We start from the raw sequence: 14106 nt of genomic DNA, 5'->3' as shown, positions 1-14106 counted from the left end.
TATCAACAAACCGGCCTGAAGGGCCTGGAACAACCCATCGCTCCACGTTATCTGGAGCAGACCCCTCAGAAGCAACACGAGCAAGTTCAGCCCAAGTCTCTCTGACTTGGCCTCCACCAGCCGATAAAAGAGGACTGAGATCCAGAGGGAAAGCTCTCTCCTGTGTTTACCAGGCCACAACATAAAGGGCTGAAGGCAGCGTGCAGCTTGGGAAAGGACTCTGTTCTAACAACTGGGGGTGGGGTGGGGGTGGGGGTGGGGAAGTGAGAGGAAGGAGGGAAAAAAAAGGAGGAAAAAATACACATCAAATCCATAAAGATCTGCACAGAGCCTGAAAACCCCTTGGTAAAGTTAAGCTAGGGAAACATTCTATAAAATTAGGAATTAAACATGAGTAGTTGTCACCCTTGGACACCCAACGTCAGAACATTTCTATAAAATGCAATGCTCAATATAAGCAAGTGTTTAAAGAGGATCCTTCTATAACCTAACCAGCCTAGCTACACTGTACCATATTCCTCAGGACTCTTCTGAAAGAACATGCTGTACGCCAAAAATGTTCACACCAAACTGACTGGGATCTTAGTAACTCCCTTGCTGTTGCTGAAGAAGGAGGTAAGAACACTCAAGGAGCAGTCTGGAAACACACACACAAAGCTGTCTAGAAACTCTGGGACATATTTAAATCTCGAATGATTTGTTGGTTTTCCCATGCTTTTGGCACAATGATAAAGCATTTCTCTCTGTATAAAGGTAATACCTGAAAGCCACCAACCTTCTATATATAAAAATAATCTCTTTTTAAATTTTATTTTTCAGTGAAGCTTTTTTTTTTTTTTTTTTTTGGTTGGTTCTACCATTGTGCAGGGAAAACACACCAGTGCATAAAGTACCCACAAAAGCTTTCAGGCAGTGGCTCTGGAAGATTAATGCTTTCATTTTACTTAACAAAGATGACATAGGAACAGAAAACAGAAATAACATGCTTCACTTTCTGCCACTGTGTTTCATTTCAGTCCTAACAAATAATCTCTCAGGGTGAATTAAACATATGGTCTTTTAACCTTCTCCAAGGCTGTGGGTAACATTTCTCAGCCTGAGACCACCAATCTACAGTTAACAGTATTTACCATCACAGAGGATTATATTTCAACTAAAAGATTGGACAACTCTGTGGAGTTTAAACACACCTTTATGGAGCGTATTTACCTCCCTTTATTTCCCACTTGCCAACCACAAAGCATCCAGCACCCGACACCTGAGGAAACCTGGATATTCATCCTCCTCCTGAACCAGCCTTTAGGGAACATGGGTTGTGTTTTTAAAAGAAAACGCATAAAAGATTATTTATATGGTTCTTTCAGAGCTCCCTGACTCTTGTCAAACTGACACTTTGCAGGCTCTTCTCTCCAAGCAGGGGAAATAGTCTGTTGGAGAAGGGAATCTGCTGCTTTGTGGGAGATTTTTTGTCATTTATGGCAAAAACACTTAGTTCCTTACATGGCATGGCTTGGTATTTGCCTACGTAAATCTAAGTAATTGCAGCTGTGAAAGCACACTGGCATACAGAGATGAAAGCAATTCTACAGTATATGTTTGTATAACTTTGTAATTACTTTCCAAGCTTTGAAAAAATTATTTGTATTGTAAAATTGTTTCCTCACCCCACCAGATTAGTGATACGGGAATGACAAAAATTTACATTGAGGCACCCAGAACGGATGCCAACCAACACACTGTTTCACAAACGACAGTAAATTTCTAGCTTTTCGTTTGCTTTGACAAAATATTTCTCCAATAGCTTCACTAGTCACAAGATGCTTCTGTAACCCCTGATCCTACTGTCATCTGCCACTGTGTGACAAGTCTCAAATAGCACTGTTATTAAACCAAATTTCTACTCCACTGCCCCAACTTTGCTCTTTATTTAGCTATGGAAGGGAAACTGGAAGGGAAAGGTATGGGGCTGATTTTTTGTCTGCCCTGGGTAAGTTAATTCTTTCAAAGCACATCATGCCTCAGATAAACCTAGCTGGCTCCTCAGACACCCAGAAGTCTTGTGGTCACAGTAAGTACCAGCTCTTGCCTTGTCAACTTACACCTGGAGGAACTTCCCTAAAATTCTTTCCATGAAAGTCACAGGCAACCCAGAGCTAAACAAGGTTCCCTTTTGACAGTGACCCAGTCCTCAGCTGCAGCTTATCCTCCCAGCTTACGCATCATTTCCCCCCATGGCAGCACAGGAACAAGAGGTTGGGTTTGGTCAGTTTATTCTTTGGAGAGCTGATTCAGCTGGACCTGGAATCTCTCTCGCAAAGGCATGGTGCCCCTGGCAAGAAGTGGCCGCGGCCAGCTGCCAAGAGATGTCAAGCACACATTCGCTCAGAAAAGTTGCCATGCTCACACATTTCAGCCTCTCCTCCCCCAGCCTGGTAGGGTTCCTGGTCACTCCTTTGTGAGGAGATGTTGTTCTGCTGTTCAAAACCTTGAGACAGGACCCAGGTAGGGTGGGATAAATCTGCTTCAAAAAGCCCATAAACACCTCACCCTTTAAACCACGCATCCTCTCGTAAACCTGCCCTAGTCATCAGCGACACTGCACAGCTGCCTACTCAGAAGCCAACTCAACATTACACCGGACAAATGACAATGCTGCCGTTACTGTGCAATGGGTTATTTATGTTAATATTGTGGGGTAAGGCTTCAAAATGGACCATTTTCTCTGCCACTAATAAAGCGCAGTAATTTTCCAGGAAAAGAGCTGAACCTAGTAAATGGAAATCTTTCCTCCAAACACCATTTCAGGACAGAAAGCTCACTCCACAACTGCCCTGACATATAAAAATACCCTGGTTGTGCAGAAATCAGCAATATGACTCACAGAGTTTAATTTTGCAGGATGCCGTCTCAAAAAATGATCTCTACTGTAAAATAACAACAAAAGCAACATACCAAAGAGGCGGCAGATGCCACTTTACCTGACAAGGCCACACAACCAGCAGATGTAATGGGGCAGCACCCCTTGTACTGGCTAACTTTAACACAAAAGGAACAGGAGGGAAGGGCTAGCTTCCCTCTGCCAACACCCATATTTTCTCATCTCATCCCAATAATTAAGTCAAATAAATAGATTTTTGTGAGAAATTTTCATTAGCAGATCTAATAATCATCACTTCAGGGCACTGCATATCTGTAAAACACTGTTCAAAAAATTAAAACTAAGTATTGATAATTGGTGGAAGGCAACAGGACAGGCTAAGGAGCTCCTTGCTATCTGACAGGAGACCGGTGTGCTCGGCTGGCTGCTGATGACATTGGTGCCCAGGACATGGTTATCTACCTGTATTATCTGGAGTTCACAGACTGGTTTGTACCAAGCAGACCAGATCTCCCCCCTCTCCAACAATGGCAACAGGCTACACTAAACACACCTTACTTCCTTATGCTCTGAAATCTATATCCATCAGTTTTTTCTTCATCCGATATAGTTATTTCTGCTCAGAATTTGTAACTACCCCATACCAAGATCACTCCTATTTTTCATTTACAATGCAGATATATCAATGGGATAAAAAATTTTAATCTGTCAGTGAAAGTCATGAAAAGACATAAGAGAAAAGACTAAACTGGATAGTTTGTACGTGTTTGTACACAAAAAAACCCCACCTTCTTGGCTACATGATTGAAGGACGGCAAAAACACCACTCAGAGATTGTTCCTCAAAGACATACATCAATACCGAAACAGTGACCATGACAGCCAGGCACAGGAAGAGAGGAAAACTCTCTCGGGACAGTTTGTACCACCTGCTCGTCACTGTGCCTCTGATACCAGTTTTGAACATTTCTCACAATTAAAGATAACCTGGAAGAAAACCAACTGTTTGCAAGTGGTTTTTCCTGTCCACCACCACATAAATGATACAAATCATGATACAGCCAGGGTTTCCCATCAATTCTCTATGATATATCAACTGCGGAACTTCTACCTATGTGCATCTGTCTGGCTTGCACAGGCACATAAACACACACTGAAGAAATCAAAACTCAAAACTCCAAATTAACTCTCAATCTTTCAGTGCCTTTAACAGCACAAAGTGCTCATCCCCCGTGAGCAGAGCCCAGAGGGGCAGACGCCTGCTCTCCCACACCCCAGGCAGTGCTGCTCCACACAGTCCCGACACTCCCCACGCACAATGCTGCAGTATGACATTTCACAGCTTCAGAGAGTCAAACCCCAGGTAAGGAGGACCCACAAGGACTCCAAGGTACATCCAGACTCCCCATCCATACTGACGGCTCTCACATCCTTCACCTTTCCCCAGCTCCTCTCTGCATCCCCTGTGGGTAATCCAGCACGCAGCCTCCAGGAGCCAGCCCCACGTCTCCCCGCTCTGTGACACCGGAGCCCTGGGCTTTTTCTGGACACAAAACCTTTCTCCAGTTGTATATGCAAACTGTGGTAAGGTATCAGAAGTGATCCCGATACAAGGACCACCCACATCAATCTTTGCTATGTCCAATTCAAAACACAAGGTATCCCGATGCTCTTTTAAAGGTCATTGCATTTCGAGGCCCGGGGAGGGGAGGGGCGGGGTGGGGGGGAGGGGGTGTTTAAAGGTTTAAATGTTACTTTTCCTACCTTTGTTGTCAGAAAAGATTAAATCATTTTGGCTAAATTCCTGCCCACACCAGCACCCTTTCCCTTCCTTTCACTACTCCACAATCCCAGGAGTCAGCCTAAGCAGGCATGAATCATGGAAAAATTCAAACAAAAAGTAAAAAATTCAGCAAAGTTTAAACAACCAAAAATAGGGTTTTATGATGAGAAGCACTCAACAACCTTAATTACCACAAAATCTACCATCTAAAACTGTAATTTATGAATGAAAATGTCCTTTAAATTAGACATATAGGTAGGGGAAGAGGATGACACTGAACTACAATAAAAACAGAGAACTACAACTCAGTAGATTCACACTCTCATGTTTCTTCTCCTCCTAAAACATTTCTGTAGGAAGTATAGACTATTCTTCAGTAAAGGCTTACCTAACCATCACTTTGCCTTTTTAGACTTGGAAAAGTTTTCTGAGCTATAAACGGACTCTACAGAAAAAGGGGAGACAGTGAAAAAACTGACTGAATGCTACACTTCAAGTTTTTTAAAAAATAAATAGAAAAATACAAGTATGGAAAGATCCGTTTTACATGATGAGCGTAACACCATAAAATTAGTCCATGTTTGCTCAAAACCAAACATGGGATCATCCCAGAGCATGAAGCTCTGCAAACATTTTGACAAATATGGTCAGAACTTTAAGCTTATGACTAAACTTAAAACCAGACATTCTTAATTTGTTTCTTCACAAAGCTCTGGTGCGTGATTTGTAAATTCCTGTGGATTCGCAACTACAACTACATGCTAGCATTTTACGGTTTCAGTGTCATCATCAGGACCTCAACACCCTAGCCTAGTGTTTTCTCCAGGTTTAAAAAAAAAAAAAAAAAAAAAAAAGGGGGGGGGGGAAGCTTAATTCTAAATATTTTCCCTAATGTATCTGTTTTATTTTCAATAATGCTTGGCAAATGTCCAAAGGCTTAGAATTCTAATTGTTATCAGTAGAATCTCTATGCACAATTTAAGTTTGCAAATTAGGTTGCAACGCTAGGAAAAAAACACTCATTAGATTTCAAAAACCTGGAATCTCATGCAGGAATATTACAATGAATGAGGACCAACTACATTGCAAAATCCTGATTCCAGAGAGATTGTAAATGTAAGATGTATGGAGGAGGAACAAGACTTTCAGATTTTTAAAAACAAAAGCAAAGGAACAGCCATTGATGGCACACACCTGCAGCCCCACATCAAGAATCTGGGACTAACCTGATGGAGGCTTTAGGAAATCCATGAAAAAGTCTTCAGGCATGACAATAGCAGGAGAGAGTGGAAATTGCACTGCTTTCAGGTCAGCTAGGTATCATCCAGCTTATAGCACTATTCACCATTCCCGTCGGCTCTCTGATGTGGACAGGTTAAGCAACTCTGACCATCTTCCCTCCACAAAAACTTATTCTGAATCATAATAATCCATGCTACCAGCCACATTATCATGTCTACCTCAGCTCTTTCACAGCCATATTCCTCCCCACCGTTCTCTGTTTTGTCCCGCACAGCACCAAGTGCCTGAGGAGCAGCTCAGCACCATACTACATGGGGCAGAGTGCGGAGAAGGGCACTGCCCTCCGTGTGCCTGCCACTCGGCTGTCAGCTCTGGTTTCAGGAACAGGAAAGAGAGGTCTCTCTGGGCTGTTCCGTCAACACTGACATCTTACTCTCACCATTCTTCTAGGTAACTTCCACGTGATCTAGTTATTTGAATGCTGGTTTTAACTGCGTCAATCAGCACATTTGGAAACCACAGACATGTTTTAAAAAAAACAGCAGACACTGCCAGAGGAAAAGATTAACACGCTATCGGACTGTGAGAGCAGTCACCAAGAGACACCAGACCTTTGCAGACTAATGCTCAGAAGACCCCAGAGACCACTAAAGGCAGGTACGTGCTTCTAGCCTTTGTCTGTTCCAGCCTATCTAGTTCTACTGAAATATTAACTGTGCCAAGTGCATAGAAAGTCAGGCTCAGGTATTTACCAGAACAGCCTTTGCTTTGTCCATAGTCAGCGTTACTTGCCTGCAGCCATGCTGCAGCCTTGGAAGCTCCAGTTCCAGCACTATTTCAGGGCTCAGTCTGCCGAGCTGCCTCTTCGCTGCTTGCTCCTTACCAATACTGCATGTACCCAAGCCTAATTCAACTCAGTTACAGGTGTTCAGGACAACAGAGACCACCTGCAGAGAGACCACCTGCAGAAATCCCACTGCAAGAAACAAACTGCTTTTACTCCCCATTTTAAATCACTGGAGCATCCACAATCATTTTGGTTTACAAACTGTGCACATCTGGAGACATAGTTTACAGCAGAAAATAAATGTGCAAATGCAGTAGTTCTCTTACATTGTATATTAAAATTAGGAACAATATAATGAAATTAAAAGTGTTGCAGCCTCATACTATTCAAGACATAAATGTATTGATTTTCATTCCAAGAAACTCTACTGAACATGTCTCCTTTCCCACAGACATTCTATACAGCAGTCTGACAATATAGCAAACAAACAAAAAAAACCACCTCGGTTATGGAGTAGCATATTTAGTTAAAATGCAACCAAAATTTTCTACTTTCCTTCCCTATAATTTCCAGTGAAGCCTAAAGAGGAAGTGAGCACAATTATTTTATAGCTGCTTCTTTCAAAATGTGCTTTTTCTAAAGGCTGCATAAAAATACACAATTAATTTATCCTCAAAGCAGGAAGAGAGAGTAGTTTGCAAAAACTTTTACTTGATTAGAACTACTCGCTCATCTGAAATATCCACTTATTGGTTTGATGGTGCATTAACTTTGGAACTCCTAATACATGTTTATAGTACAAGACTGCTACAAATATTGCCCTTTTTTTAGGCACAGTTTCAATTGTTCAAAATTAATTTAGTTCAAAAAAAATTTTAGTACGACCATTATTAACCAGATGCCTAATGTAAACAGATTCAAACCTTTTTCTTTGGTGTTTCAGTTAGGGGTGGGGTGGGGTGTGGAGAGGGTGGTTTTGAATCAAAGAGTCACTGAGGAAGACTGCTTAAGTGGAGAAGTTTCTCAGAAGTCTATATGCTTTCAAGAACAAATCCTAATACATCTCCAAACTTTTCTGACATGAGAACAAAGCCCTCTTGAGCATCTGTGAAGCAGCATGAAGAGAAAAAAATACTTCTTCCCAATTGCATTTCTTCCATGAAATTAATCAAACAAAATTCTCAAAGAAAAACTACTGTCAGTCAGGAAAAGCTGATGTCATGGATGTCTTCTTCGTTCTTTTTGTAGGTTCTTGATCTCTCCTAGTAGCAAAATCAACTTGCACAAGAAATTTACAATGTCAAGCAATGTTTCACAATGCCGTGTCGGTGAAGAAATGGAACCTTTTACCTATTTTTACTACTTGATTTTCCTAATAGGAATTATTGGAAGTTGTTTCGCACTATGGGCATTCACACAAAAAGGTCAGAAATGGAAGTGCATGAGCATCTACTTAATTAACCTCTTAACAGCAGACTTTCTGTTGACTTTGGCATTGCCAGTCAAGATTATTGTTGACCTAGGAGTTGCATCCTGGAATCTGAGAATATTCCACTGTCAAGTTACAGCCTGCTTCATCTACTTGAATATGTATTTATCAATTATATTTTTAGGATTTGTAAGCATGGATCGTTGCCTTCAGCTAATGCACAGTACTAAGATCTACCGCATTCAAGAGCCTGGATTTGCCAAGATGCTATCTGCAGTCGTGTGGACAATGGTCCTCCTTATAACAGTGCCTAACATGGCAATTCCAATAAAAAACATTGAAGAAAGACCTGGTGTGGGATGCATCGACTTCAAAACAAAATTTGGAAAAGATTGGCACGTGTTTACTAATTTCGTATGCACAGCAATATTCCTGAATTTTTCAGCTATGATACTGATTTCCAATTTCCTTGTGGTTAGACAACTCTGCCGAAACAAATACAGCGAGAGTTACGCAAATGTGAAAAAAGCCCTCATCAACATACTGCTTGTAACTGCAGGCTACCTGCTATGTTTTGTTCCATACCACATTGTTCGTATCCCCTACACTTTGAGCCAGAACAATACCATAACCAACTGCTCTCTGAAACAAGCTCTCTTTAAAGCTAAAGAATCTACCTTGCTGTTCGCAGTATCAAACCTCTGTTTTGACCCTATTCTGTATTACCATCTCTCCAAATCATTCAGACTGAAATTTACTGAGACGTTTGCAGCACCCAAAGAGGCAAAAGTTTCCACAGACAAAGAGGTACCAGACAGAAGTGAACAGCAAATGCAAAAGTACCGATTCTCAAATACATCAGAAGAGCATGCAATCCGCAGTATGAACAGCCATAATGCAATCGCAAGCATGGCTACCATGGTCAACAACACTCCTGCTGAATCATAAACCCAAGCAGAAGGAAAAAAAACTGTGGACTATACCAATCACTTCGTTATATGTTCACATAGTAGGTCTGAACTAGCAGAATGTTTGATAATGCCTTTCAGAAATAGGTCCATGTACCAGTGATGACCTACCAGGCATCAGAACACTTAAGAATACATGTTCAGACAGGCTCAAATATACTTACATGTATTTATGGGAAACACCTGAACTCACCTTTTCTAAGTTAAATATATTAAATGACTTGCTGCAATCAAGTGAAGAGATTATTTAACAGCAACTCTTCAGCTGTGAAGTTTTCATATACACAACTAAACCAAAAGCATTTTAGAGGGCATTATTTACTCCAGAAAGTAGTTTTAAGCTGCACCGATTAAAGATTATTGTACCCGTTTACATCATAGCTCCAGTTTTTATAAATAAATTTGTTGTTCTTGCCAAGTTCTACTGCCTTTCCTTGCTGCTGCTTCAATGAATATCAAAAAAGCTAACGCTATTACAGAAAATTCAAGGAAATTTAAAAATTAAGATGAAGTGTAAGTGTAAATATTCAGTGCATTCTGTTTGCTTGGTTTTTTTTAAATAAAAATTTATAAAACAGCAACTAAATGTATTAATATTCTAGTTCACTATTACTTTCAGAAATAATGCATATGTAGAATAATCAATAATGAAAATTTTAAAATCAATTTGCATGGGCAAAATCCAGCTATCTGGATTAGCTCCATCTGTAAATCAAAAAATATTTCAGAAACAAACCAAATCAAGTTATCTTTTTTTCTAATCCTTATAAACAGGCAAAGTATGAATAAAACTTTGCACAAGCATTCAAACTCTCCTGAATAGAAATAGCTCACTCTGTATCCTCATAACAACTCACTTGCAATAAATCAGAACCCAAACTCTGTGCAGTAAGAAATTTAAAACAAAGAAAGCTATTGTTATCACCTCATAATCTCACATGACACTTACTGTATTGAACTTTTTAACAATTTTAAATCCTTTATCATTGTTGTTTAAAAATAATATTAATATCAGTCTTGAGTAGATGCATTCCAGTTCAAGGCTTGTTCAATATTTGGGCCCTTTTTCCAGCACAGCAGTAAACATGAGAAGTCGTCTGAATGAGGGTTTGGGATCTGGAATGCTATTCATGGGGCTTTCTTCAGTTCCCATAAGCCTACAGACAAACACAACAGCAGCAGCCAAAAATCCACGCTAGAAACAGCAAGGAGTGGGTGGGAGGAGATAACACTATTCTGTCCCTTACATTTCACAGCTATTTCTTTCAGATATTTTGGTATTCATCCATCTGTCCAATGACGTATCAAATTTTCTATTTAGCAAACTTTTGTTAGACCCTGAAAGGTGGTGGTTTTATTGCACTGCCTGTCTCCTTAACCAAGTCATCAGACATTACTATACCTCTTATTATGTTCTTGCAGCTAACCCTTTGGATAAAACAGAGGTGCCCTTGTGCTGCACTAAAGCCACCCTGCAGCATACAGTGTGTGCACGCTGGCAGCAACAGCACCATGCAAACTGGTCAGGAGCCCCCAGGCAGAGGTCACACAGCCCAACTCTCTTCAGACAATGAACTTCTCTTCCTTTAAATGCTTTGCCAGCACATCAGGCAGGACCGTTACGCACGCAAGTACAAAGGTCACTCACCAGAGGTATAGGGAAATGCGTTGCATATTGCAAATGACGAAGGAGGTCATAACTGGATGGGAAAATCAGTTCTCTCAGTCTTTCCCTCTTGACTGACTTCTCGCTGGTAACTGAAATTCTTCTGTCTAAAGAAGAGTTCACATTCTCACAAGACTCCCCAGGCATCGGAGAAAAAATCTAAGTCATGTAAAACAAACGTTTAAGGTAAGTGTAACCTCTAACTTTCAAAATCCAGCAACTGCATTCAGAGATACGATTTTGTTCTTGCTTACAGTTTCTTTTTAAACACCTGAAGTTTTTCAAAGATAGACAAAGCAAGGGCACTTGTAATCAAGCCTGAATTTTAAGATACATATACACATTATGTCTTCTCTATGCATATCTCCACTGTTATTTAGACAAATTTTAAACTAGCAATATTCAGCCAGATTCAGACTGATCTCCACACTTCTTATGCTTCTGTGACACAGAAACCACGATAAGCTATTCCAGTGATCAAGGGAAAATAATGAAAAGGGTGAAGTGGGAGGTGACAAGAGACATTGTAAGCAGGCATGGATATACTTGAAACCACCAATATGACAGATGTCAGGCAGAAACAGGGGTCCTGATATCCTGCAAATGGATCTGCACTGATAGGTCTGGGCACAGGAGTCCTTGCGGATGCAGAACGAGGACCAGTCTAAAGGAAAAAACTAGGAGATTCAGGAGTAATGCAGAATCAGGCTAAAAGTAAGGAAAGAAGAGGGGGAAACAGATTTGGAAGACAGAGCCAAAACATAGAACAGTCACTTGAAAAGCAAATGGTATCAATGGGGTTCCTTGATATCAAAAAGTGGATAGCTCTGAATATTTATTCACGCTTAACTGTAATACACAGCACCCTGAACACACTGGGGGCAAGGGGGAAGAGGAGAAGGAGGGAGAAAAGACTGCACATGCAAGTGTGTGTGCAGGGGCACAACTAGGGGAAGCACCGCAAAGCAGTAACTTGTCATACAGCAGAGATACAGAGAAAGGAGGCGATGCACTGACACAGGAGACACAGGGACTGGATGCCAAAGGACACTGGCTGTGGATGGAAGCAGCAAGGTGGTGCTAGGGGCATGGAGAGACATTCAGTGGCAACAGCAAGCAGCAGGCACAGGCTTCAAAGGCATGCAGAAAATTGAAAGTTAAACCTACTGGAAATTCCGAACCAAAATCTGCCTTAAAGTCACTCTTGTCTACATCATCAAAAATACTAGCGGTTCCTGAGTCAATGCCCATATGTTCCATAATACTATGATCCTAATAATTGCCAGAGAGAAAAACAAGGATCAGTCACATTTTATAGAAGACCCATTTAACTGATCACAGTTAAAACCAAGCACTCCACCTATTTAAGAATTAAGAAAAAAGCACTGACAGTTTTCAGATACTGACTTTTAAATCTTTATGACAAGCCTTAATTCACAAGGTATTTCTAAAGCCTAAATCCACAAAAGCATAGAAAAGGGCAGGAGCCAAAGGGGGAAACAAAACTTTACAGTATATCCCCATGAGCAATTTTGCCCCAGGGACACTTACAGAACAGAAAGCTGACTCTTGTACCTTCCTAAGAGTTATTTCCTACTTTATTGTACCATGAAAGGCAACTTGTAGAAACCTCCTATATTTCGGGGCAACTTTGGCCATGAGACCAACTTAATAGACATACAAAAGAAATATGAGAGAATGCTTTAGCTGCCCACAGGCACTACATGGACTGTGCAGCAGAACAACAGGCTACATCTCATCACACGAGTACAAACATGGTCCCACAGCCTTGAGTTTAAAATTGTCTTCCTCTTGCGCTACTTTTAGAAAAGGTTATGAACTGCTCATCTGATGGAAGGCTCGGCACTGCACCTGGGCTGCACATGTACACATCACAAGGTTTGGTTTCACAATCTCTGATCAGTGGCTGTGCAGCATACACACTGCCAGCAGATGACCACACTGCGCATGGCTCACACCCATGCTGTGCCAGCATGCTCCATACCATACAGAAGATGTGGGGCTTACTCCAGGCTCCACATTGACCCCACCTGCTTAAAGTTCTCCCTTCTCTTCACTGAAGCACACCTGCAAGTAATTTTTTCCACTGGTACATTTAGAAGTCTACATTGTGCCTTTTTGTTTGTTTCAAGTTACTTAGCTCACCAGACAACTGTCAGTTAAGTATATTTGCAGCAAAACAGCAATATTTACAGCTATGTACAAGGATGAAGCTAATGGATCACTTTCAATCTTCTCAAAGAGAGAGAAAGAGACAGATTAAAAAAACTTAATATATCTGAAATATTAATGCTTTGGTTAAAAAAAAAATATCTACATTTAATGAAACAGAGTACCAAACATGGGAGAAGTAGCATGAAGTGTTACCTCCAGTTTCACATCATGATCCTTAGAATAGTGTTCATCCACAGTTTCCCCATTAGGTGAACGTGGTCTAGTAGTTGCAGTGATGGATAAGTCTCCACGTGATATTAAAGTGCACATGTATGCATCGTGGGAGAAAACATCATGCCGAGTGAATTCGGAAAAAAGCAGCACCAAATTCACAAACTCTGTCTTCTCATGATCACTATTTGGGTCAGCTACCCCCCAAAAAAATAAATAAAATAAAATTAGACCAAAGTTTCAACTTATACATATTTGGGTTTCAGCTATGCAAACTGCAAACACCAGCAAATTAATTTTAACGGCCTACTAAAAATGTCTCGGCCATCCTGCACAGGTTTCTCTTTGTCTCCACAGAACAAACCACTTCCCATCTGATTCATGTGTTTTGGCTTTGCTGGCAGCTCCAGGCACAGGACAGATTTCAGCAGTGGATCCCAGAGCATTCTACCCCATACACACCTGCCCCAGTTGGGGTTAAGTACAGCAGTTAAGTACAACATTCAACTGTTTCTAAAAATTAAGAAGAGGGGGGAAAAGGATGAGGACATCCCTTGTGTGAAGAAAAATTAAACCTGAAGCCTTGGATTATAACAGACCACGCAAGAGTTGTCCTTTCCCCCCAAATTATACTACTATATTAAATGTTACTGTCTTATCTATAGTACTTTCATATTCATAACAGAAAATCTTTTAAAATACTTTCAAAGAACCCAAAATCTCTGCATGCCAGGCTTCCAAGATGTAAAAGCAGTAATTTATTAAAGCTTGATAGTTTAGTGTATTTTATCTGTTACACGTGCTCATGCACATCAGGAAAAAGTTTATTAAAATAAATACATGTTATTTTGCCAGTGCCAAAGCAAAGCCTAGAGAAATACATCATATAAAATTTTTTTATTAAGTTTTCATTTTTCACAGCTATATTTAAATTGACTTTTTCTGTAC

General features: G+C 40.6%; 2 protein-coding genes across 14 annotated transcripts in view; one reads left to right on the top strand and one right to left on the bottom strand.

Moving 5' to 3' along the window:
* The window catches only part of MED12L (mediator complex subunit 12L), a 150764-nt gene that overhangs the window by 103135 nt on the left and 33523 nt on the right, over nt 1–14106 (bottom strand). For 7 of the 12 annotated variants that reach the window (XR_013931798.1, XR_013931799.1, XM_080410154.1 and 4 more), the window contains 3 exons: nt 13141–13355; nt 11920–12024; nt 10735–10911 (listed from right to left, as the gene is read on the bottom strand). The exons of 2 other annotated variants lie outside the window; for them this stretch is intronic. Coding sequence is in view for 8 of the 10 variants with exons in the window: in XM_080410154.1 (XP_080266280.1) it covers nt 10735–10911; nt 11920–12024; nt 13141–13355 (497 nt within the window). In the remaining 2 variants the exon portion in view is untranslated. The remainder of the gene's footprint in view (nt 1–10734; nt 10912–11919; nt 12025–13140; nt 13356–14106) is intronic. 3 more of the 12 variants (XM_080410160.1, XM_080410161.1, XM_080410163.1) reach the window with 2 other exon arrangements.
* Nucleotides 5889–10727, top strand: GPR171 (G protein-coupled receptor 171). 2 transcript variants are annotated; one of them, XM_080410285.1, is made up of 2 exons: nt 5889–6555; nt 7938–10727. In XM_080410285.1, the coding sequence occupies exon 2, from the start codon at nt 7987–7989 to the stop codon at nt 9064–9066; it is 1080 nt and encodes a 359-aa protein (XP_080266411.1). In that variant the 5' UTR covers nt 5889–6555; nt 7938–7986; the 3' UTR covers nt 9067–10727. The 2 variants fall into 2 exon arrangements, with proteins under 2 accessions (XP_080266411.1, XP_080266410.1); XM_080410284.1 differs by having other exon boundaries at nt 5890–6559.

This window comes from Falco punctatus (assembly GCF_963210335.1).
Source record: "Falco punctatus genome assembly, chromosome: 13".
Lineage (NCBI taxonomy): Eukaryota > Metazoa > Chordata > Aves > Falconiformes > Falconidae > Falco > Falco punctatus.
The sequence above is the reverse complement of the archived record's forward strand: the minus strand, read 5'-3'. Positions and strand labels throughout refer to the sequence as shown.